Source organism: Capra hircus, chromosome 3 (assembly GCF_001704415.2).
Source record: "Capra hircus breed San Clemente chromosome 3, ASM170441v1, whole genome shotgun sequence".
In the NCBI taxonomy this organism is placed as follows: Eukaryota; Metazoa; Chordata; class Mammalia; order Artiodactyla; family Bovidae; genus Capra; species Capra hircus.
The window spans coordinates 25,907,963-25,935,037 of record NC_030810.1 but is presented as its reverse complement, the minus strand read 5'-3'; the positions used below and the strand labels follow the sequence as shown (position 1 = coordinate 25,935,037).

Here is a 27,075-nt window from a genome sequence, read left to right as displayed (position 1 = left end):
TACACACACACTCTTTTCTGTTTCTAATGTAAATCTTGGTAAATACTAGTTTATTTGGTTAACTACTATAGTTCTTAAAATGGGAATCAGTGTACCTTATTAACTCTAAGGCAACCTTTAATTGCAGGATGTACTATTTTCTTGTGTAGCACTGAATAAAGAAAAAGTCACTTCCAAATAAATAATGGCCTTCCATCAACTATAAGGTACTATTTGATTATTGTCAGTGAAATAAGTATATCGTAAAAATTTAATTGTTTTTTGGAAGTATGATTTACAGTGTTGTGTTTCAGGTGCATAGCAAAATGATCGTTTTATACATATATATTCCTTTTATATACACACACACACATATATATACATATATAGATATATACACATACATACGCTTGTTCTTTTTCAAATTCTTTTCCCTTATAGGTTATTACAAAATATTGAGTATAGTTTCCTATGCTCTTCAGTAGGTCCTTGTTGATTTTCTATTTCCTTTGTAGTAGTGTGTTTATGTTAATCCCAAACTCCTAACTTTGTCCCTCCCTTTCCCCTGAAATAATTTTTCCTCCAACTTTAGGTATTTGAATAACACATTCAGTTCAGTTCAGTTCAGTTCAGTCGCTCAGTCGTGTCCGACTCTTTGCGACCCCATGAATCGCAGCACGTCAGGCCTCCCTGTCCATTACCAACTCCCAGAGTTCACCCAGACTCATGTCCATTGAGTTGGTAATGCAGTCCAGCCATCTCATCCTCCTGTCATCCCCTTCTTTTCCTGCCCCCAATCCCTCCCAGCATCAGAGTCTTTTCCAATGAGTCAGCTCTTCGCATGAGGTGGCCAAAGTATTTTAGAGTTTCAGCTTTAGCATCAGTCCTTCCAAAGAACACCCAGGACTGATCTCCTTTAGGATGGAATAAACCATTAGGAAAACATTATTTAATACATTTTATTGAAGGAATTTTATATGCAGACACCATACCAAGAGCTTTTGTAACTGTTGCCTTTGATCCTCACAAAAACTTTGTAACTTGAGATAGATATTACTGTTCTGTTTTACAGGTACAGAGTTAAGATGCTTAGAGAGGTTATTTTACTGAAAGTCATACAAACCTATAAGCGGTAGAATTAATACCTGATCTCAAGACTACTTGATTTGGAGTTGAATTTTCTTTCTTATACACGTGTACTGTGTAGAAATGGACTTGAATACAATTAGATTTGAATCTAAATATAGCAGGTATTCTTAGTTAATCTCCTTGTCCCTATAAACTTTTATAATAATGCATATTATAAAAATGACTTCCTAAAATTTCTTTTTAAATAGTGAGGGCTTCTCTGGTGGCTCATTGGTAAAGAATCTGCCTGCTAATGCAGGAAACATGGGTTCAGTCCCTGATCTGGAAAGACCCCACATGCTGCAGAGCAACAAAACCCGTGTGCCACAACTTTAGAGCCTGTGCTTTGCAGCCTGGGAGCTACAACTACTGAGCCATGGGCCACGACTACTGAAGCCCCCTTACCCTAGAGCTTGTGCTCGACAGCAAGAGATGCCACCTCAATGAGAAGCCCATGCACTGCAACTAGAGACTGGCTCCTGCTTGCCTCAACTAAAGAAAAGCCTGCACAACAACAAAAGGTCCACCATAGCCCAAAATAAAAAATAAATAAAATTATAATTTTTTAAAAAGTGAGACCACTTTTCCATCTATAGGGCATTGGATTTAAATATCATTTTGCTTACACAAACTTCTTTTTTTAACCTTCACATCACTTTAAAGCAGATAATGGCTGATACTTTTATTTTGTTGATGATATTGAGGCATAAGGAAATTAAATGATGCAGCTGGGCTATATGGCAAGAACTTGGGAAAGATCTTTCCTCATCCATGAGACTACATTGAAATTATTGTAGAGAAAGTTAATGGTTTTTTTCAGTTGTAAAAAAGAATTCAACCCAGGCTGAATAAGTGAGAGTGAATTTATTCACTAAGGCCTCTTAGAGGTAGGGATAGCTTAAAGCATAGCTTTGCCCTGGGGCTAAAATAATATAATCAGTTCTCTTGCTCTCTCCATTTCCTGTTTTCACTTCCTCTAAGTGGTTCCATCCTCAGGTAGACTTTCCTATTATGTTGTCAGGGGGGTTATTGCACATCTGAGTTTCATGTACCTATTATTTCAAATCTAGTGAAGTTACTGTCTTCTGGCAGTTCCTGCAAAAGCCCTAAGAGTCAATCTGATTGGACTGGTGTAGGGTTATATGCACCTATATAGATACAATAATACACGATATTTGTTTTCCTTTTTCTGACTTAACTTCACTTTGTATAACAGGCTCTAGGTTCATCCACCTCACTAGAACAGACTTTAAAATATTCCTTTTTATGGCTAATATTCCATTATATATCTATGTACCACAACTTCTTTATCCATTCATCTGTCAGAGGACGTCTAGGTTGCTTCCATATCCTAGCTATTGTAAATAGTACTGCAGTGAACATTGGGGTATGTGTGTCTTTTTGAATTGTTGTTTTCTCAGGGTATATGCCCAGTAGTGGGGTTGCTGGGTCATATGATAGTTTTATTCCTAGTTTTTTGAGAAATCTCCATGCTGTTCTCCATAGTGGCTGTATCAGTTTATATTCCCACCGCTGTGCAAGAAGGTTTCCTATTCTCCACATCCTCTCTAGCATTTATTTTTTGCAGATATTTTGATGATGGCAATTCTAACCAGTGTGAGGTGATACCTCATTGTAGTTTTGATTTGCATTTCTCTAATAAACAATTTTGAACATCTTTTCAAGTGTCTATTAGCCATCTGTATGTCTTCTTTGGAGAAGTGTCTGTTTAGATCTTCCTCCCATTTTTTGATTGGGTTGTTTGATTTTCTGATATTGAGCTTTACGAGCTGCTTCTATATTTTGGAGAGTAATCCTTTGTCACTTGCTTCATTTGCAGTTCTCCCATTCTGAGAGTTGTCTTTTCATCTTGTTTATGGTTTTCTTTGTTGTGCAGAAGCTTTTAAGTTTAATTAGGTCCCACTTGTTTGTATTTGTTTTTATTTACATTACTCTAGGAGGTTGGTCACAGAAGATCTTGCTATGATTTATGTCATAGAGTCTTTTGCCTATGTTTTCCTCTAAGAGTTTTATAGTTTTTGGTCTTAAATTTAGGTTTTTAATCCATTTTGAGTTTATCTTTGTGTATGGTGTTAGGAAGTATTCTAGTTTCATTCTTTTACACATAGCTGCCAGTTTTCTTAGCATCACTTACTGAAGAGACTTACGTTCGCCATTGTATATTCTTGCCTCCTTTGTCAAAAAGAATGTGCCCTTAGACACTTGGGTTTATTTCTGGGCTTTCTATCTTGTTCCATTGGTCTGTATTTCTGTTTTTGTGCCAGTACCATACTGTCTTGATGACTGTAGCTTTGCAGTATAGTCTGAAGTCAGGAAGATCTATTCCACCAGCTCCTCTTTCTTTCTCAAGATTACTTTGACCTGCTTTAGGGACAGCTCAGACTCTAATCTGGCCCTGCTCCTGGGTATTCTTGCCTCCGGTGTCCATAGCTGCTAGAGCTAGGTGTTTTCTTTTGTGGAAACACTCATTGTCTCATTTTTATATATATCATAGACACAGAATCTACGCAGTTGATTATGTGGACTTAGTCCACAGCTTATACTGCTGGTGGAAAGGTTTTTAATCCTCTTCCTTAGCCATTCTGCTCCTGGAGCTCAATTGTGTTTTTATCCTTACCTCCGCATGTGGGTCATCCATGGGAATTTGCTGCTGAGGCTGCCCTGGAGGACTCAGGTCTACACCAGTGAGGACTGGGCATGGAGATGTCATGGCTGTTTGGATCACAGGAACCCTGGCAGCTCATGGACACCAGTAACCACGGACTCAAGAGATACGGCACTGTTAGGGTTTTTTCCTAGCGTCTGGCTGCTCTGCCCCAGTGAGGACCGAATGTGGAGGTGGCATGGCTGCTTGTATTGCAGGAACTCTAGTGGTGCCAGGTGTGCAGTGAAGCCCGTTGCCACAGGCATGGAAAATACGGTGCTTTTAGAATCCTTTTCTAACCTCTGGCAGCTGGTATTCAAAGGCCTCTCTGGCTGATCCTTCTCTATTGCTCAGTGTGTCTGGCACCCTTAGTTAGGACCACCATCTCAGGGGTCTTTGTCTGTTGGTCAGCTGCCGGCATTTGCATGTGGAGAGAGAAGCTACAGTGATGGGCTCCATCCTTTCCCTGTGACTCAGCAGTAGCACCCTGCCTCCATGGCTTCCTGGCTTTCTTCCAAAGACATTCCCTGCCATGCTCTCCTCCTCCTCATCTCCTCGGACCATCTCCCTGTGGTCAACAGCAGTGCTAGTCCTGGAATTGCTCACCAGTCTCTATTCTCCATCTCCCAGTCACCATGCATTCTGGTGGAATTGCATCCCCATCCGGGGTATGTAGGGCCATGGCACAGATTGTCTGTGTCATTCTCACTCCATTCAGACTGTTACAGGTCACCTTCCCTCTCCAATAGCCTCAAATGCTTCCCTTCTGTCCCAACCAGTTGCTCTGATGTGGGGATCTCAACCCTGGTTCAGCTCCCCAAACCCCCAGGTGCAGATTGGTTCTGTTCACTGTCTTCCTCTGTTTCCCTTCCTTCCTTCATTCTACCGAGTTTTGCGTGGATCTGTGTATTCCTTTCCGATGGTCAGGGACTCCTGCTAGCTCTCAGCTGATGCTCTGTAAGATCTTCTGCATCTGAAGATGTATTCCTGATGCATCCATGGAGAGAGATGTACTCCACTTCCACCTACTCCTCCGCCATCTTGTCTCCTTTGGGCACCTTTTTAAAATGTGAATGTTTAGTTTTGACATATCTGAATTCTACTGAATTCTGCCAGATTCTCATTTTCAGCTCAAAAAAGTGAGCCGTAGCCTATTACATAAAGCTTCTACTGTTGGAATCCTAGAAAGTAAAACACAAATAAAAACAAACCCTTGGAGATTACATAATCCAATTTATTTCTTACTTTTTGGGGAAAAAAAATCAAAGTCATACATCAGGTCAGCAACAGTGCTGGCTGGCACCCAAACCTGGTTGTATAAGTTCTAGTTCTGCATTTTTTCTCTTATATAATACAGCTTTTGATTAAGATTTAGAACATTTTTACTTTGGTTTGAAAAAAATAAACATTGGATTAGTCTCTTAATGGTGTATAGACTACATTTTCATATGATCTATAAATGGCCCATTAGCATATTTGCTTGTGTTATGAGAAATGTGCATTAAATAGTAGCTAGATTTGAAAATACTTGTCATCTATGCCTCTCAAGCCTGTGAAAATAGACACCCCAATATTCTAGGGCTTGCTCGATTTCAACAGTAGTTATTTTACATATGGAATGTCTTTGTAGTGAGTTTTAATAGGAGGTAAAGCATTGTATGTTAAATGTTCTTGCTAGTACAAACATTTGTAATATTAATTACATTTTGATAAACTGAGCTTTCACTACTTCTGGTTACCATAATGTTAAGTTGTACTGTCAGTCTTGTATGGTGAATTACAAGCTAATAACAAAAAAGAACATATGTAGCATATTACAACTGTCTTATTAAGGAAATCCTAGAGCCTCAAAACCATATTAAGTTTTAAATTATAGTCACATTTTATAAATCTGAAATACATTTATACTTGATTTGACACTTGTGAAAATATTTTCCCTAGGCTTTTACTTTAGGTGAGAACTACAGTGTAGGCAGAAATAGTCAATAAAGCAGAAATAGATGTTTTTCTGGAACTTTCTTGGTTTTTCGATGATCCAGAGGATGTTGGCAATTTGATCTCTGGTTCCTCTGCCTTTTCTAAAACCAGCTTGAACATCTGGAAGTTCATGGTTCACGTACTGCTGAAGCCTGGCTTGGAGAATTTTGAGCATTACTTTACTAGCATGTGAGATGAATGCAGTTGTGTGGTAGTTTGAGCATTCTTTGGCATTGCCTTTCTTTGGGATTGGAATGAACAGTGACCTTTTTAGTCCTGTGGCCACTGCTGAGTTTTCCAAATTTGCTGGCATACTGAGTGCAGCACTTTGACAGCATCATCTTTCAGGATTTGAAATAGCTCAACTGGAATTCCATCATCTCTGCTAGCTTTGTTCTAGTGTTGCTTTCTTTGGAGGGAATGATGCTAAAGCTGAAACTCCAGTACTTTGGCCACCTCATGCAAAGAGTTGACTCATTGGAAAAGACTCTGATGCTAGGAGGGATTGGGGGCAGGAGGAGAAGGGGATGACAGAGGATGAGATGGCTGGATGGCATCACTGACTTGATGGACGTGAGTCTGAGTGAACTCCGGGAGATGATGATGGACAGGGAGGCCTGGTGTGCTGCAATTCGTGGGGTCGCAAAGAGTCGGACACGACTGAGTGACTGAACTGAACTGAACAATGTAGGCAAACTTCCATCATCTGTCAGCTTCAGTAATAAGAGTTATCTACCCATGCTAAAATTACAGTTGTTAAAATTCAGTTTGGTAAATGGTATTAGGTCACTTCCACCAAGCCTTTGAGATATTACATTATAAAGCGTGGCTTTTGTTATTATGAATAACAATTTTTTCTATAGCCTTTGAATGAACTCTTATTAATATGTTAGACTACGATGTGTATAACTGCTAAACAGAAAAAAGGATTTAAACAGATTTTTTTATGGCTTTTACTAAATTGTTATGTGACAAAAGATTTGCTCCTTCTTATTTATTTGTTTTCAGATGAAGATACTTAATTTTAGTCCAGGGACCAAAGCTGCAAATAAACAAGATACATACTATGAAATTGTAATGAGTGTATAATGAATATGGTGCTTTAAAAGATTTTTTTCACCTCAGTGGTGGTTATAATACATAGTCATTAAAATTTGGAAAATACAGAAAAGCACAATGAAGGAAGAAATATGTTTCTTAGAATAATAATTTGTTTTGAGCATTGGCAGTAATGGAGATGTAAAAAAACTATTAATATATATAACGTCAAGAGTTGGTTAGGTAAAGAATGTTCTTTGATATCAGTCAGAAAATGAGGTCTTGTTTTCTTCTCTAGTTCACCAAATTGTTTCTAGTTGAAAATATAGCACATTGGTAGCTTGAAGCAGGGTGACTTTTTGTCAGCTGTTTCTTTAAATTTTTTATACAATTCCTTTAGCATTTGCTGTATTGGAATTTAATTATATCAATCAGCTTAAATTAGTATAATATTTTTAACTTATGGGAAGGCAATTGTTATAGTAATCTAATCCCTGGATCTCTCACCTGAACTGAACACCTGTGTTTTTCATTACCCAACTAGTATTTTCACCTGAGTGTTCAGTAGGACGTGAGTTCGTAATCTTGCCCTGACCACTATCCTAGTCTGTTTTCCTTTCTCAGTGACATCACCACTTCCCGTAACTCAAGCTAGAAACCTGAGATTTATCTTCTCATTTTTCTTCTTTTATTTTTGAAATGTTTCTTGAAACCTTTCCTACCTTCTCTTGTCTTTTGCCTGATCAACTCCTCTTCATCCTTCAGATCTTACCTTAGACAACATTTCCACTGGAAGGGAAAGCCATCTCTTGACTACCTCTCAACCCCTATACCTATCAAATCTTATTTAAGGGCTTATCTTACATAATTTTTAAATTTACACTTGTCATAGCATTCACCATGCTTCATTGTAATTGTCTGTTTTATTTGGATACCTCACTAGAGTATGCACTTCTTAATCATAGGGACTGTTTGCTTCTTCACTGTTAATCCCTACTGCTTAGCTTATATGACTGTTTGAGCTGAGAGTGGATGCTTAGTTTTGTTCTACTCTTTGCAATCCCATGGACTGTAGCCTGCCAGCCTCTTCTGACCTTGAGATTTCCAGACAAAGTACTGGAATGGGTTGCTATTTCCTTCTCCAGGAGATCTTCCCAACCCAGGGATCGAACCACCATTTCCAGCACTTTACTGCTGAGCCACCGGGTATGTAATAGATACCATGTATATGTATAAAATAGACACCATATATATGTGTGTGTGTGTGTGTATTAGTTGCTCAGTCATGTTTGACTTTGTAACCCCATGGACTGTAGCCTGCCAGGTTCCTCCGTCCATGAGATTTCCAGACGAGAACACTAGAGTGGGTTGCCATTCCCTTTTCCAGGGAATCTTCCTGACCCAGGGATTGAACCTGTGTTTCGTACATTGCAGGCAGACTCACCATCTGAGCCACCAAGGAAGCCCATATATATACATATAAAATATAAAATAGATAAAATATATAAAATAGATACTATATACTATATATGTAGAGAGAGACATAGCTTATATGATAAGTATACAGAGAAAATAATTTGTTCAGTATTATTGAAATCAGTCCTGTCCTTTCTGCTTTTTCTGTCTTAGAATTAGCCTTTACCTCTTATCTGGATCACTGGTATAACCTCCTAATAAACTGTGTGCTTTGAGTCTCTCCTTCATTCATTGAGACTATCCTTCTTCCAGCTGATATAGAAAATACAACTGGGATCCCTTACTGACTCCATATCCCCAGCATGATCCATCTCACTTTTCGAGTATGGCATAAAGTCTCTTTCTTTGTCTTCGCTGCTTCCACAGTAAACCTCCTAGAACAGATATTGTGTGTTTGCTCTTGGCCCCTCTCTCAGTGGTCAGCATAATGCTTTAATCTGCCATTTCAGTTTCATTCCTCTTCTCTAGCCATATGGTGGGTGGGCTTATTACCTCTCAGTTCAGCATGCCACCAGTTTTTATTCTTCTGTGCCTGTGATCCTACTGTTTCCCTTTGTCTCAGCACACCTTTACCTTGTAAACTTTATTCCTGCTTTAAGGCCCAGCTTAAATATCATCTCCTTTGTCAAACCCTTCCTGAAACCTTGATTGCTAGTTTTTCTTTCCTTTCTACTTAGAGAGTCTTCATTCTTTTAAGGATAGTACTCACCACATTTTAATGTGATCTTTTTTTAATATATCCTTTTTTTAAAAAAAAAAATCTGAACTTCAGGGTAGGGTCTGTGTCTTATTCATTTGGTTATGTCTAGAAATGAATGCAAACAGTGCCTGACACTGCAAAATTTCAGTACAGGTTGAATAAATCAAAGAATATTATAAATATTAAAGTAATTCCCAGACTTAATTCATGAAAAGCTTATGGCAGTCTAGAAACTATCTTTAAAGATTAAATAAAGCAAAGGATCTTCTGAATAATAGTTTATTTTGAAGACTATAGAAGAAGATTTTATAGACAAAAGGGGTTTTAATTCTCACAGGAACATTAAGGTTAATAGACTGTTTTTTTTTCCTATTTGCCAATCTGTTGTGTCAGGGATTTCCTTTGAGAATCTGAAAAAGGCTATTAGACCCTACCTCCAGAAAAAAAAGAACATATTTATGCATGTACACCGTCTTGCATTTGTTTCAGGAGTTCCTAGACCCTTAAAACTATCCATGAACCAATTTTTAAGAACCCTTGCTCTGAAAGTAAAGTGGCTTAAATATAGAAGTTCTTGGCAATGAAAGGTGAAACATACCAAGAAATTGTTTCAGTCACTTAGTGTGATGGTGGTGGCTTATGCTGCTGCTGCTGCTGCTAAGTCACTTCAGTCATGTCTGACTCTGTGCGACCCCATAGACGGCAGGCCACCAGGCTCCCCCGTCCCTGGGATTCTCCAGGCAAGAACACTTGAGTGGGTTGCCATTTCCTTCTCCAGTGCATGAAAGTGAAAGGTGAAAGCGAAGTCGCTCAGTCATGTCTGACTCTTAGCGACCCCATGGACTGCAGCCTACCAGGCTCCTGTGTCCATAGAATTTTCCAGGCAAGAGTACTGGAGTGGGGTGCCATTGCCTTCTCCTGGATTATGCTGAGGCAGGAGTTAATATTTATTTATCTTCTCCCAGATTCTACTTCCTTCCTGTCTCTGTCTTTTTAGCCAGAACATCAGGAAGTAAAAGCTACATCCTGTCACGCCAGTTTGTTATCCTGATTTCGGGCCAGTAAACAGGATAGATGATTACAATAGTAGTTATTAGGCATTGTGCTATGCCTGCTTTATATAAGTTCTCCTATTTAATTCTTGCAACATCACTGAAGGGTAAGCAGTCTTATCCTGATTTTTCAGATGAGGAATGCACAACTTTTCTAAGAAATTTTTCTTGATACCCACTTCAGGTCGGAGAACACTTACAATACTGAATTATATGTCTTTCCCCAGTAGTCTCTGAGCTCTGTGTGACATACCAACTGTTTCTTATAATTTCTAATTAGTCAATATAGTATATATTTCAGAACATGGGTGTTCTAACCAGATTGCCTGTTTGATTCCTGTCAGGACTTAGACAAGTTACTTACCTATCTGTGCCTGTTTCTTCATCTGTAAAATGAAAATATGAATAATACCATGTAAAATGCCTAGTACAATTCCTGGAACATGGTAAATTCTCGAAGCTTGTTAGTAATCATCATCATCATCATACCCAAAACCTAGCTCGGTGCTTAGAGCACAACATTCGCTGAAAGGTGCTAAGCAGACATTGATTGGAGTGATGGAATGAGCAGTTGCTTCCCTAGTTGGAGACAAACTGTGTAGCTGGGCAGCCAGAATCTGTGTCTCTAAACATAGAGATCTCTACTTGAATTATACATAGGGCTGATTTTTAAAAAATATTTGGGGCACTATTAGCATGTGGCTTGAATTTTTTTTTTTAATTATGTTTTTGGTTTAGTTCAGTTTAAATACTGTGAGAAAACATTAGCTCTGGAGAGAGCATTGCTTATACTATTGAATCTGGAATTCTTTTCTTATAAAATCCAATCTGATCTGTTTGTGGCCCTGTGGTACTGATACTAGAAGGTCTCAGTTGTGGCTACCTCAACAGTCCATTTGGAGAAGGCAATGGCACCCCACTCCAGTACTCTTGCCTGGAAAATCCCATGGACAGAGGAGCCTGGTAGGCTGCGGTCCATGAGGTTGCTAAGAGTCAGACACGACTGAGCGACTTCACTTTCACTTTTCACTTTCATGCATTGGAGAAGGAAATGGCAACCCACTCCAGTGTTCTTGCCTGGAGAATCCCAGGAATGGGGAGCCTGGTAGGAGGCCGTCTATGGGGTCGCACAGAGTCGGACACGACTGAAGCGACTTAGCAGCAGCAGCAACAGTCCATTAGTGATTGAGTCATTGAAGCTCTAAGTTGTAGGGTTTGTTTGTTTGGTAATAAGTAGAGGCACCTTAATTTGTATTCACATAGAGTACATGGCTCATCATTTAAAACCTCTGCTTAGGGAAACTTCTCTTTTTTGAACCCTTCTTGCTCAAGTCTGAGTCTGTGTTAATACAGCAGCCACGAGCTGCATGTGGCTATTGAGCCCTTGAAATATAGCTAATCCAAATTAAGATGTGCTTTTAGTATAAAATATACTGGATTTCAAAAGAAGAATGTGAATTTTTTTATATCTTGGATTAAATAAAACATTAAAATAAATTTCACTTGTTTCTTTTTACTTTTTAATATATAGCTATTAGATCACTTAAAATTGCATGTGTGGCTTATATTTCTCTTGGACATCTCTGCTTTGCATCTATTGTTTCCTCTAGAAATGGCATTTTATTTGCTTGCATTATTTTGTGAAACTGATAGCTTATTAAGAGGCATTTACGTCTTTTAAGAGCAGTACATTTTATAGAATGTGTTTCAGTTTGTTTTGGGGAAACAAAAATATCTACCAAGAAATTTCAGATACCAACATATTCAAGTGCTAACTATCATCACTCTGGATGCTTGATTTAGTTCACTTCAGTCACTTAGTCATGTCTGACTCTTTGCGACCCCATGGACTGCAGCATGCCAGGCTTCCCTGTTCATCACAAACTCCTGAAGCTTGCTCAAACTCATGTCCATCGAGTTGGTGATGCCATCCAACGAACTCATCCTCTGTCATCCCCTTTTCCTCCTGCCTTCAGTCTTTCCCAGCATCAGGGTCTTTTCCACTGAGTCAGTTCTTTGCATCAGGTGGCCAAAGTATTGGAGCTTCAGCTTCAGCATCAGTCCTTCCAGGGAACATTTAGGACTGATTTCCTTTAGGATGGACTGGTTGGATCTCCTTGCAGTCCAAGGGACTCTCAAGAGTCTTCTCCAACACCACAGTTCAAAAGCATCAATTCTTTGGCGCTCAGCCTTCTTTATGGTCAAAGTCTCACATCCATACATGACTACTGGAAAAACTGTAGCCTTGACTAGATGGACCTTTGTCGGCAGAGTAATGTCTCTGCTTTTTAATATGCTGTCTAGGTTTGTCATAGCTTTTCTTCCAAGGAGCATGTGTCTTTTAATTTCATGGCTTCAGTCACCATCTGCAATGATTTTGGAACCCAAGAAAATAAACTCTGTCACTGTTTCCATTGTTTCTCCATCTGTTTGGCCATAAAGTGATTAGATGCTTGATTAGAACTTTCCAAAAAGCCAGTAAATTTTATACTTTTATGCTAGTAAATTGGATGATGATGATGATGATGATGATGATGACGATAGTTGGCATTTACTAAGCGCTTATTATGTGCTAGGCATTGTGCTGAAGTATTTCTAGGTGGAATATAAATTAATAATCTCATCAACTTTAAGAAAATTAAGTCCTAGTCTTACATTTCTTTTCTTTGAGTTTTTTCATCTCATTTTATCCTGCTGGGCAAGTAGAATAAATTAATTATTTGGACTTTGCAAAATAAACTTTCATTTCTCCTTTAAAAAAAAAAAATCCATCGTTTAGTTTTGAAATCTTTCACTGACAGGGCAGTGGTCACGTGAGCCACACTCCAAAGTGTCTGTTTTTTCCTGACTCCAGTTGGCCTTTCCTTTCAACAGTCTTTGTCAATGAATATATTTGGACTTACTTTTCAAAACTAAAACTCATTTTAAAAACCAGCCTCTTAAAACTAAGTTTTGTTTTTTTTTTCCCATAGGATCAAATGCACTTGAGCTTTTATAGCAATTATCTTAGTAGTTCTATCATTAACAGCTATGTTTGTCTTCCCAACAAACTATAAGTAGGGGGCCAAGTTTAATCTTGTTTGGTATATAGTAAATACTCAGTGGGCTTCCCCGGTAGCTCAGCTGGTCAAGAATCCACCTGCAGTGCAGGAGATCCCAGTTTGATTCCTGGGTCGGGAATATCCCCTGGAGAAGGGATAGGCTATCCACTCCAGTTTTCATGGTCTTCTCTAGTGGCACAGACAGTAGAGGATCCGCCTGCAGTACGGGAAACCTGGGTTTGATCCCTGGGTTGAGAAGATCCCCTGAAAGAGGGCATGGTAACCCACCCCAGTATTCTTGCCTGGAGAATCATCATGGACAGAGGAGCCTGCAAGACTAAAATCCATGGGGTTGCAAAGAGTTGGACACGACCTAGCGACTAAGCATAATACAGCACAGATACTCAAATAGCTATTTGTTAAAAGAATAAAATAATACAGTCGTATAGTCATTATATATTTAAGGCAAAGAGAAATTAAAAACTTAGGGTACAAATCAATGTCTTTACTCTGAAACTTTGGTTTTTTTCAACTAAATATGAATTCTTAGAGTCTAACTTTCAGAATGGTTTGAATTACAAGCCAAGACTTTCTTATCTTCTGTCTGCAGTTGTTACTCTAATCCAGCTCAAGACTTCTGACAGTTCCCAAGATAAGCAGAGTCAGAGTTGTTCTGTTGCCTTTCTAGCAACTGTCATCAGCTTTCTCAATAATAAGAGCCTCTGCTTCCTCTCTTCCTCTATAAAGCAGAAACCAGCAGAGAAAGAAGAGCTATGTTGTTAAATAATGCCATTCAGGAGTTCAAAAAGCACAACTCAGATCTTTGGGGACTCACATTGCCTGCCTATATTAAAAATCTGTGTGTCTTTACCTAGTACTGAGGTTGTTTTATAATCATAACCTGATCTACCATTCCAGCTTTATTTACCATACATTAACCCTCCATCTTTTGCATTCCAGTCCCTTATAATGAAAAGGACATCTTTTGGGGGTGTTAGTTCTAAAAGGTGTTGTAGATCTTCATAGAACCATTCAACTTCAGCTTTTTCAGTGTTACTGGTTGGGGCATAGACTTGGATTACTGTGATATTGAATGGTTTGCCTTGGAAACAACAGAGATCATTCTGTCGTTTTTGAGATTGCATCCAAGTACTGCATTTCGGACTCTTGTTGACCATGATAGCAACTCCATTTCTTCTAAGGGATTCCTGCCCGCAGTAGTAGATATAATGGTCATCTGAGTTAAATTCACCCATTTGAGTCCATTTTAGTTCGCTGATTCCTAGAATGTTGACGTTCACTCTTGCCATCTCCTGTTTGACCACTCGCAATTTGCCTTGATTCATGGACCTAACCTAGATACCATGTTCAAAAGCAGAGACATTACTTTGCCGACTAAGGTCCATCTAGTCAAGGCTATGGTTTTCTCAGTGGTCATGTATGGATGTGAGAGTTGGACTGTGAAGAAGGCTGAGCACCGAAGAATTGATGCCTTTGAACTGTGGTGTTGGAGGAGACTCTTGAGAGTCCCTTGGAACACAAGGAGATCCAACCAGTCCATTCTGAAGGAGATCAGCCCTGGGATTTCTTTGGAAGGAATGATGGTAAAGCTGAAACTCCAGTACTTTGGCCACCTCATGCGAAGAGTTGACTCATTGGAAAAGACTGATGCTGGGAGGGATTGGGGGCAGGAGAAGAAGGGGATGACAGAGGATGAGATGGCTGGATGGCATCACTGACTCAATGGTCATGAGTCTCAGTGAACTCCGGGAGTTGGTGATGGACAGGAAGGCCTGGCGTGCTGCGATTCATGGGGTCAGAGAGAGTTGGACACGACTGAGCGACTGAACTGAACTGAACTGAACTGATTGGAACTATATGGGTAGAAAGATAATAGGGAGAGAGGAGCAGTCTCCTAAGATTGCTGAGTCCTAGAAGGGAGGGTCCACTAGAACAAGTAGCTGTTACTTCAGTGATTTAACAAAGATGACTATAATGGAGCCAGTATTTGAATTTTGGACTATTTTACTCCAAGTCTTATGCTTTGAAAACCATATAATGAATTTCTAAAAGTAGACAGTAGTTATTTTGAATATTTAGACAACATCAGTGTTTTATAAACTTTCTGATATCCCATAATTCTGTTTAACACATTTAAAAATTACTCCATGTGTATTATTTAAAATTTGAGTAATAGTAATATTACAGGTAAAACCAAATCATAGCATAGGCTCAATGCCTACTTTTTTCTTAATTGCATGCTATCTTGTGCATTTCACTATACAAATCTTAATATGGTACAGATATCAGCATCTGCAGAGTGAAAAATAATACTGAAGCTCTGAATAGTTGTATGACCTAATCAGAGTCAGAAAAACCATTTCATGGCAGAACCAGATTAGAATCCAAACCTCTAGTCCTTGACGGGATGTTTGACTACTTGATCATAAGTTTAGGCAGTTATAAACTTCAGGTTCTGAAAGCTTAGCTTGTATTTTGCTTTTCTTGCTGGTTCAGATTCCAGGTTCCATGGAATCAAAACAGTCAACCTTTGAAACACTAGGAAGCTCTTTTTCTGGCCTTTCTTTACAGCTTTGATATTTGTGGATTCTTCAAGATGTGCTATAATCTTGGGAGTAAATAGGGCCAGTGAGTGAGTGAAGTCACTCAGTTGTGTCTAACTCTTTGTGACCTCAGGGACGGTAGCCTGCCAGGCTCCTCTGTCCATAGGATTTTCTAGGCAAGAGTACTGGAGTGGGTTGCCATTTCCTTGTCCAGGAGATCTTCCCAACCCAGGGATCGAACCCAGGTCTCCCACATTGTAGGCAGACGCTTTACCATCTAGTCTAAAATCAAGGGTGTGTAGGATCATTTCCCTTTTCCAGAAGTTGCTAAGGTGAAGGCAGTAGCTTTTCCCAATGTCTGAGAATAGTGACAAAATGCTCACACACCTGTCTTTGAGATATGTATGTCTTATCCACATGTATTGGTGGACTCCTTAGGAAACTGTATCTAAACATCTTTTTATTGTGGCACAGAGTCTTGAAAATAATTAAAATTTTAAATTACTAGTGTTAAACAGAATGCTTGGATGTTCTTGTATTGACTATGTATTCGTCACCTTTAGAAAAATATACCTGTTGTTTGAAAGTGAGATGAATGTAAGGAGTATGGCCTGCCATCGTTAGTGTACCTAAAGTGTGTTTACATATTTTTAGTTGACTGAAATGAGAAAGATAATTATAGAGGTTAAATGCCTGTGGAATACCAGAGAATAACAATTTAGTATCTCTGAAATTATCATCTATATTAATGAGAAAATTATTCGATTTTCAGTTTCGTTTTAGGATAGAGTTTCATTCATTAATTTTTAAAATTTTATTTAGTTTTAATTGAAGATAATTACTTTATAATATAGTGTTGGTTTCTACCAAACAGCAACATGAATCAGTCATAGGTTTGGTATAGAAAGTACTGTAACTGGTCATTTTATCATTTTTAAAGTTTTCTGTTCAGTAATTATACTACTTGATTTTGATAATGAAAGGAGTTATTATGAGACCAGAATTTCACTAGATAAATACGGACTGAAAGTTAAATTTAATTGATCTCAAATTAAAGAGAAATTAATCCCTAAAGATTCCTATATTTATTTAGTTGGGAATGGTCTTCAGGGTGTTTGATATCACCACCACTCCCCACCCCTCCCATACCGCAAATCATGAGATTTTACTTTATATTCTTCCTCCATTTTACCCAAACATCAACTTTGTTTGCTGGTTAGAGCTGAGAGTACTTTGTAATCTGTTTTCCTTTTTCTCTGAGCGAGCTTCCTTCTTTTGCTTTCCCATTCTTGTGTGTTAGCTTTGTTAAGGCAGTTCACTGCCTTCTCGCACCCTGTTTTCCTTCATGCACACTTGATCTGAGCAGACATGGTCAGTCAGCAGTTAACAGCAGAGCAAGAAAGGATTGAATACAAACATGCACATTAGTGTGTGCAGGTTTGGTCTGTGATACTATGTTGCATTTTCTGTTTTTGTTATTATCTGCTGTCAGAAACAAGAAACTGAGTTGATACTGACCTTGTGTGGAATGCCTCTGAGGATTTGGGATGAAGGGAGGAGGCTGGTGTTTCATGTGACTGATTTTTGACATGCTGCAGCAGGACTGGAAACACTCCTCTGCTCACATATGGTAGAAAGAAAAAATTTCTAAGATTGAACTTGCAGAATTTGTGGAGTATATTTAGATTTTTCTACCTGTGGGGTTTTTTTTTTTTCCCTCTATTTTACCTAATTTTTTAAGGATTGAAAGTGAGGGATGACCTTTGCTTAATAAGTAGTTTGAGGTATGGAAGTAATGGGCTGCCACAGTGATTCGTATGATAAGAGAATGTTTAAAACCTCCACTACATCTTGACTCATATTTTGACCCATCTGACAAACAGTGAGCTCCTTGGTCATCTTTAGTATTTAAAATCAACTTTACACAAATAGCTTTATTATTGTACTTTTTTCCCCCTCCTGCAAATCTTAAGAGCATTGCACCTATGTATCCAAAACAGTTGATTTTTATCTACATTGGCGAGAAATTTAAAAGTGGCATGTAGTTGTCCCTTAAGTATCTCCTGTGATATAATTTTCTCACTTTATTTTATGCCTCAGCTTAACGGAGCCTGAACTTCTGTTTGGGTTATGTCTTAAGATGAAACTGAAATACAGTCATGAAGCTCTAAGAAAAAACTCTGCGGTACTAATCTGAAGGACTTCTTGAGTGGCATCCTCCCTTCTTCTTGTTGGCCCTCATTACCTTCCCCTCACCCCAAAAGTTTATTCTTGCAGAACTCTGTGGCTTTTTCATCTCATTTTGTGGAAAAAGAAAGTGAAGGGAGCAGTGGGGAGGGGAGAGATTTCAGTACAACCAGGCATTTAAATTTTTTACTTCAAAAAAAACACCTCTGTTTTGTAATTCCAAGTCTAAGATTGCTTAAGAGTCCCTTATTAGGAATCCAGTTTTGATGGAAGCATATAAGAATTTAGAAAATGGTATTTCAGTGTAAATGTGGATCCTAACATATATGACCTGAAGAGTAGAAAGAAATAAATGCTAAGGTGACTCTTTTTTTCACTCAGTGCACGTTATCTTATATATTTGATCAATTGGTATTGAAAGGTGGTCCTAAAATAGCTTTTGAGCAGATGTAGTATTGAATAGATCAGATGACCTGTGTATTGGTAGTCTTTTCTATTTTGTCTGTTGTTTCATTCTAAAATTGGGATTTAAGGGATTTAAGAGGAAATTAGCACTTCAGTAATGTCCTTTTCCTTAATATTGTTGACTGTTTCTCTTACCCATTTTCATTTTAACAGTGGTATTTAAGGGTTAAGCTCACAGAGCTGATGCAACCCCTCCTTGTTTTTCACCAGTAATTTTCATTGGACAGCATTTCCATAGCAACAGTGAGATCAGTGAAACCTGAGTGTTTCATTGATTATTTTTCTCCTCTTCCTTTTTTAATCTATTCTCTTTTCACCACATTTTAGTGAGAAAGCGATTTTTTTTTTTTTACTAATAGAGCTTATATTGATTTCTATTCCATAAATAATTAAAAGAGGGTAGAAAAAGCTGCCCTTCATTTAAAAATTGAATGTTTCACCATGTATTTAAAAAGCGATTCAGGATTAGGAGGATGGATAACCATACCGGCTGTAGCTGATGTTCTCAAATATTCTTGCATTGTTTGCTGGTCTTCTAGGGAAAAGAATAATGTGGAACAGGACCTTAAGGAGAAAGAAGATGCTGTTAAACAGAGAACAAGCGAGGTTCAGGTATGTGAACTGTCAAATTCAGTATTCCATTTCTGATTTAGTAGGATTCATTTTAAATGTAGAGGGGCATTTACAATGTGATGGTTATGGTATTGGTGAGTAGGTAAAGAGAATCCCTGTTATTTATGTGATATAAATCTTTATCTTTTATGAAATTATTATGTTTCTCCTCACTCTGGCCTGCAAAGATTACACTACAATGATAAAGCAGTATTTTTCAGCATAAATTTCTCATTTCAAAAGTATTTTTAAGATGATATTTATCTGCATATTATAGCCTTAGAGGTAAGTTTGAATGACTTGTGATATAAATATTATTGCACCAATAAAACTGAATGAATGAGAGCATCATCATCATCATGAAAACGCAAATTGGTTTTTCATGGGTGTGAGATTTTGTTAGCTAGGAGACCTAATATTTTAAAGGACTGTCTCAATACTAATAGGGTGGGAAATGATAGGGAACAATTCAGAATAGCATTTTATAAGTTGCTTAGTAGCCAGGATATCTTAAACTTTGGCTTAAAGAGATTTAATTCATTTTCACTAAGTGCTGTGTTAAGTAGCTTCATTTTACAAATAGAAAAGACAAAAATACCTCATTTTCTGATTGGGAATGACACAGAAGAGGTATTTCAAATGTTAAAATATAGAAAATTGGGCAGTGTTGCATTTGGAGCCATAAGCAATAGCCATGTTATTGGGACATCGTTTCTTAATGCTGTACCAGCACACACAGGATGTTGGATGTAGAAGCACTGGTAGCAGTTGCCAGTAACAGCTCATGCATGGACATTTCTTAACCTCAACAGTCATATATTGGGTTTCCTTGTCTTGATAGTTTTAAATGGGCAGAAGCTCTAAAACTGTTAGATCCGTTATTTTGTTTGGATGTGGCACACTGACCAGAGATGCTGTGGCAGGTGGACCATGCTAGGGTGGGGAGAATGATTTACTGAGGGGTTGAAGAAGCCAGATCGAGAGACTTCTTGTTAGAAGTTGATTCTATTACTATACTTATTATATATACTGGAGTTTTCCTAAAGGTGATACAGAATTGACAGATTGTCACTAATATCTTTCTCTTTGTGATAGTGAAATATGGAATGATATCCTCAATTACTTGATTTTTGTGCAATTTTTGAGCTTAAGAAATGTAAGAGTCGTAGACTTTAAGCAGTTACTGCTGAAAATATTTTAAGAATGGAAGATAAAATGATCTACAAAAGTTTTCTCAATCTGAAGAGGTAAATGTAGTTACTGATATAATATTGGACAACTTCTAAATTTAGCCAGATATGTTTCACAGTACCAAGGTTTTTTCAGTAGACACTGTGTGTGTGTGTGTGTGTATACATCTATCTATGGTTTTTCACTACTGCATCTTTTGAGATTGTGAATTTTAAATAGCTGCTTTGGGAGAACACTAAAATTTACACTGTTCTTTTCAAGCTAAATCAGCTATCCTTAAATATTTGATTTCTTATATTTATAGAAGTTTTGTTGTCAGTCAACATTTCTTTGTTATATGCTAGTCCTTCTTTTACTTAGTGTTGATGGTAAGGTACATGTTAAACCTTCAAGTTTGCTGAATCCAAAATGTCTGAGAAAGTCTTGGCTGAGAGAGTCTAAATAGTTGACTTTTTTTTTTTTTTTTTGCATAAGGTGCTGTAAATAAAAGGTATTTTAGAGCATGTAGAGCATGGTGAGTATAGGGCAGGTTGTAATGGTTGATCATGCAGGTTCACTGAAAAAAAAACATAGGATTAAAGCTTTGCATTGCTAGATTCATTACTCATTCCATGTCAGTACAGGTATTTTTGTCTTGTTCATGGTAATGAGATACTAGACGAAGAATGACATGGATAATTGACATCTACAAGTAATTAAAACTTTCATTTTAGTGATTATTTTTGATTTTCTGAAGCAAGACCACTTACCTGAAAGTGTTAATAAGTATTATTGTATTACCTATTGAGTTTACTCTGAATTAGCCATGGTAATGAGGCATAACATGAATAGACTAGGAATAACATGAATAATTAAAATCTGTAACTAACTTGAACTTTTAGTATTTATTTTCTAATTTCTCTGACAAAAGGCATTTTACTATAGCTTCCCTGCTTCCTTCTGACCCCACTTTCTAAGGTAGGTGCTAATGAAAAATACCAAAATGAAGGCATCAAGGGAGAAGTAAGAGAATTTTGACTCATCAATAAATGTCTTTCTGCCTTAATCAAATATGGCTTTTCTGCATATTCTAGCTGTTCTCTATATTTATAAAGTTATTGATTGTGATAATATGAGCTCATATCTCAAGTAGAGAAACCAGACTTTCAAAGCCTCTTTCAGTTCAGTTCAGTCGCTCAGTTGTGTCCTACTCTTTGCGACCCCATGAATCGCAGCACGCCAGGCCTCCCTGTCGGTCACCATCTCCCGAAGTTCACGTCCATCGAGTCCGTGATGCCATCCAGCCATCTCATCCTCTGTCGTCCCCTTCGCCTCCTGCCCCCGATCCCTCCCAGCATCAGAGTCTTTTCCAATGAGTCAACTCTTCGCATGAGGTGGCCAAAGTACTGGAGTTTCAGCTTTAGCATCATTCCTTCCAAAGAAATCTAGGGCTGATCTCCTTCAGAATGGACTGGTTGGATCTCCTTGCAGTCCAAGGGACTCTCAAAAGTCTTCTCCAACACCACAGTTCAAAAGCATCAATTCTTTGGTGCTCATCTTTCTTCACAGTCCAACTCTCACATCCATACACGACTACATAGCCTTGACTAGACGGACCTTTGTTGGCAAAGTAATGTCTCTGCTTTTTAATATGCTACCTAGGTTGGTCATAACTTTTCTTCCAAGGAGTAAGCGTCTTTTACTTTCATGGCTGCAGTCACCATCTGCAGTGATTTTGGAGCCCCGCAAAATGAAGTCTGACACTGTTTCTGCTGTTTCTCCATCTATTTCCCATGAAGTGATGGGACCAGATGCCATGATCTTCGTTTTCTGAATGTTGAGCTTTAAGCCAACTTATTCACTCTCCTCTTTCACTTTCATCAAGAGGCTCTTTAGTTCTTCACTTTCTGCCATAAGGGTGGTGTCATCTTCATATCTGAGGTTATTGATATTTCTCCCAGCAATCTTGATTTCAGCATATGCTTCTTCCAGCCCAGCATTTCTCATGATGTACTGTGCATATAAGTTAAATAAGCAGGGTGACAATATATAGCCTTTTGACATACTCCTTTTGCTATTTGGAACCAGTCTCTGTTGTTCCATGTCCAGTTCTAACTGTTGCTTCCTGATCTGTATACAGATTTCTCAGGAGGCAGGTCAGGTGGTCTGGAATTCACATGTGTTTAAGAATTTTCCACAGTTTATTGTGATCCACACAGTCAAAGGCTTTGGCATAGTCAATAAAGCAGAAATAGATGTTTTTCTGGAACACTCTTGGTTTTTAAATGATCCAGCAGATGTTGGCAATTTGATCTCTGGTTCCTCTGCATTTCTAAAACCAGCTTGAACATCTGGAAGTTCATGGTTCATGTATTGCTGAAGCCTGGCTTGGAGAATTTTGAGCATTACTTTACTAGCGTGTGAGATGAGTGCAGTTGTGCGGTAGTTTGAGCATTCTTTGGCATTGCCTTTCTTTGTAATTGGAAAGAAAACTGACCTTTGTTTTCCAAATTTGCTGGCAAATTGAGTGCAGCACTTTCACAGCATCATCTTTCAGGATTTGAAACAGCTCAACTGGAATTCCATCACCTCCACTACCTTTGTTCGTAGTGATGCTTTCTAAGGCCCACTTGACTTCACATTCCAGGATGTCTGGCTCTAGGTGAGTGATCACACCATCGTGATTATCTGGGTTGTGAAGATCTTTTTTGTACAGTTCTTCTGTGTATTCTTGCCACCTCTTCTTAATATCTTCTGCTTCTGTTAGGTCCATACCATTTCTGTCCTTTATTGAGCCCATCTTTGCATGAAATGTTCCCTTGGTATATCTGATTTTCTTGAAGAGATCTCTAGCCTGTCCCATTCTGTTGTTTTCCTCTATTTCTTTGCATTGATTGCTGAGGAAGGCTTTCTTATCTCTTCTTGCTATTCTTTGGAACTCTGCATTCAGATGCTTATATCTTTCCTTTTCTCCTTTGCTTTTCGCTTCTCTTCTTTTCACAGCTATTTGTAAGGCCTCCTCCAGACAGCCATTTTGCTTTTTTGCATTTCTTTTCCATGGGGATGGTCTTGATCCCTGTCTCCTGTACAATGTCATGAACCTCATTACATAGTTCATCAGGCACTCTATCTATCAGATCTAGGCCCTTAAATCTATTTCTCACTTCCAATGTATAATCATAAGGGATTTGATTTAGGTCATACCTGAATGGTCTAGTGGTTTTCACTACTTTCTTCAATTTAAGTCTGAATTTGGCAATAAGAAGTTCATGATCTGAGCCACAATCAGCTGCTAGTCTTGTTTTTTTTGACTGTATAGAGCTTCTCCATCTTTGGCTGCAAACAATATGATCAATCTGATTTCAGTGTTGACCATCTGGTGATTTCCATGTATAGAGTCTTCTCTTGTGTTGTTCGAGGAGGGTGTTTGCTATGACCAGTGCATTTGCTTCGCAAACCTCTATTAGTCTTTGCCCTGCTTCATTCCGCATTCCAAGACCACATTTGCCTGTTACTCCAGGTGTTTCTTGACTTCCTACTTTTGCATTCCAGTCCCCTATAATGAAAAGGACATCTTTTTTTGGTGTTAGTTCTAAAAGGTCTTGTAGGTCTTCCTAGAACTGTTCAGCTTCTTCAGCGTTACTGGTTGGGGCATAGACCTGGATTACTGTGATATTGAATGGTTTGCCTTGGAAATGAACAGAGATCATTCTGTCGTTTTTGAGATTGCATCCAAGTACTGCGTTTCGGACTCTCTCGTTGACCACTATGGCTACTCCATTTCCTCTAAGTGATTCCTATCTGCAGTAGTAGATATTATAGTCATCTGAGTTAAATTCACCCATTCTATTTCAGTCCACTTTAGTTCGCTGATTCCTAGAATGTTGACGTTCACTCTTGCCATCTCTTGTTTGACCACTTCAATTTGCCTTGATTCATGGACCTGACATTCCAGGTTCCTATGTAATATTGCTCTTTACAGCATCAAACCTTGCTTCTATCACCAGTCACATCCACAACTGGGTATTGTTTTTGCTTTGGCTCCATCCCTTCATTCTTTCTGGAGTTATTTCTCCACTGATCAACAGTAGCATATTGGGCACCTTCTGACCTGGGGAGTTCTCTTTCAGTATCCTATCATTTTGCCTTTTCATACCGTTCATGGAGTTCTCAAGGGAAGAATACTGAAGTGGTTTGCTGTTCCCTTCTCCAGTGGACCACATTCTGTCAGACCTCTCCACTATGACCCGCCCGTCTTGGGTGGCCCCATGGGCATGGCTTAGTTTCATTGAGTTAGACAAGGCTGTGGTCCTAGTGTGATTAGATTGGCTAGTTTTCTGTGATTATGGTTTCAGTGTGTCTACCCTCTGATGCCGTCTTGCAACACCTACTGTCTTACTTGGGTTTCTCTTACCTTGGCGTGGGGTATCTCTTCACGGCTGCTCCAGCAAAGCGCCGCTGCTGCTCCTTACCTTGGACGAGGGGTATCTCCTCACCGCCGCCCTTCCTGACCTTGCACATGGAATAGCTCCTCTGGGCTTTTCCTGTGCCGTCGCAGCCTGGCATCCTTGGCTGTTGCCCCTGAGCTTGGACATGGGGTAACTCCTCTTGGCTGCTGCCGCTGGGGCATGGGGTCCTCCTGGCTTCTGCCCCTGACCTCAGACATGGGGTAACTCCTGTCAGTGATTTGATCAAAGTGCCAAAAGACTAGTTTTTTTTTTTGTTTTTTTTTAGCATTTATATAGTCTTTCTAATTCAAGTAAATTAGGTCTGCTACATAATTAATTTTGTCCATGTTTGTTTCCTGTGTTCTGATACATTACCATCTTGAGAATTCACAGTTCACGATTTTTTTCTTGAAGAACAAATGAACAATTAACTTTGTATTTTATGTCATGAGATGATCACTGTTCACTCATATGAGGTACACTGTTAGTTTGTCAAGTTCTGTGGAGAAATTAGATCCAAAATGATGCAAGGGGGCGAAACTGTAAAAGGCTGTTCTATCTCAAATGTTTATGGTTTGAGTTTCTTGTTGTTATAGGAAGAAGTTAGACCCACATTCTTTCCTACCTTAAACTGCATATGCACAATTTTATTAAAAATTTTCTTCAAATATAACCTTATAGTTCCATTTGTAAAAAACAAACAAACTTTGTGAAAACCAGCCAACATCCTTGCAACAAATTTTTGCTGCCACATTCACTAGAATTATCCAAAAAAACATAGTTTCATCTTTGTACATCTGCGAGGATGTGTTCTGAGATCACACTCCCCTTCCCACCATCCCCACCCCTTTAAAGAAATATGTATTTTTATCTAGAATCACCTTTAATTAGTGTCTGCATATTTTTCAGAAGTGCTAGAGGCATTATATGTACACATTACAGAAGTATTATGAGGCCTGTATATTCTGTTGTTTACCATTGCATTAACCAGCACAAAGTCTATGCATTTTTTAGCATTTGTCGCTTCTTTCTAAGTCAGATTTTCTTGTAAGCTAACATTTCCTCAGTGGTTTCTTTCTTTTCTTCTCCCGCCCTCCCGTTCTTCTTCTCTTTTTTTTCCTTTCTTTTTCGCTTCTCTTTTTCTTTCTTTTTCAGAAACCACCATATCTATTTTTAAACATTTCTAATTCCTAAAAATAAAAAACAAAAAAAAAAAAACTGTTGAGTGATCTGGCATTTTGCCCTAAAACGACTTGGCTCTCATAGCCTGTTTTTATCTGTACCGTATGATTTTATTTCATCAGAACTTCATGTATTTGGACAGTAATAACACAGAATCTAAAAAAAAAAAAAACAAAAAACTGTCCTTCAAGGTAGTCAACAAATATTTAGGAATTCACCCTCATGTATACTTTCTTCAATTTTGCATAGAAGCTTATAGGAACGACTTGGTATCAGAGAACCTTGAATTCAGTTCCTAATTCTGGCTCTTCTGAAGATTGAGATCCTAAGGAAGAAATGTAACCACTCTGCACATTAGTTTTCACTTCTGTAACATGAGATAGCAGAGTTTGCTGTTATATTGTTGGTAAAGTGCCTCAGAGTAATAGGCACAGGGTTAGAGTTCAGTAGATGTTCTAATTGGTAATATTATTCCATATCTTACTGCCATCTCTTTGTTACTCTCCGTTCATCATCATGCCCTTCTCTGACTTTTATTTTCATATCAGACTGCATGTATGTGTGTGTGTTTGTGTGCATGTACGCGCATGCACTAAGTTGCTTCAGTGTGTTCGACTCTTTGCGACCCTGTGAATTGTAGCCTGCAAGGCTCCTCTGTCCGTGGGATTCTAGGCAAGAGTACTGGATGTTTGCCATTCCCTCCTCCAGGGGCTCTTCCTGACCCAGGGGTCTAATTTATGTCTCTTGCGTCTCCTACATTGGCAGGTGTCTCCTGCATTTACCACTAGCACCACCTGGGAAGCCCTATCTGCATATAGGACTAATCAATTTTTTTTTCCCTCTGTTGCTGTCACTTTAACTGCCAGCCTATTTTTCTCTATTTTTGTTGCTTTGTGTGACCCTTTCCCCCCTTCCTAGCTTTTCAGTAATCTTGCTTAATTTCCTGTTCACCCATACCTTTGTGCTTAATTTATCTCCCCAGGACCAAGATCTTAAGGCCAAATCCATGGGTCCTTCCTGCATTGGTTACTGATTTCTTGGGTTGCATTCTCCTGAATATTCGTAGCCCTCCTTCTTTGGCCTTTTGCTTCTGTTGCTTTGCCCAGGACTGATGGACACAATCTGACCCCCTCTTTCCTCCCTTTTCCCTACCGTTTGTCATCCACATACCATATACTGATGATTCCCAAATATCTGTCAAGCCCTCAACTCTCTAGAGTGGAAGTCTCACATCTCCAATGAGGCATTTTGAGGTTTATCATTTCAAATCCAGTATATCTAAAATGAGTCTCACCTTGCTGAAAAAAATTGACTTCAAGTTTTGAATTTTCCTGTCTGTTTTTCTTTCTAACTACTGCCGCCCCTGTTATCTAACATCTGAAATTTTTAAG

At 38.6% G+C, this 27,075-nt stretch overlaps 1 protein-coding gene across 2 annotated transcripts in view; it reads left to right on the top strand.

Moving 5' to 3' along the window:
• The window catches only part of EPS15 (epidermal growth factor receptor pathway substrate 15), a 146,193-nt gene that overhangs the window by 63,030 nt on the left and 56,088 nt on the right, over positions 1 to 27,075 (top strand). For both annotated transcript variants that reach the window (XM_018044061.1, XM_005678437.3), the window contains exon 13: positions 18,812 to 18,884. In XM_018044061.1, coding sequence (XP_017899550.1) covers positions 18,812 to 18,884 — 73 coding nt within the window. The remainder of the gene's footprint in view (positions 1 to 18,811; positions 18,885 to 27,075) is intronic.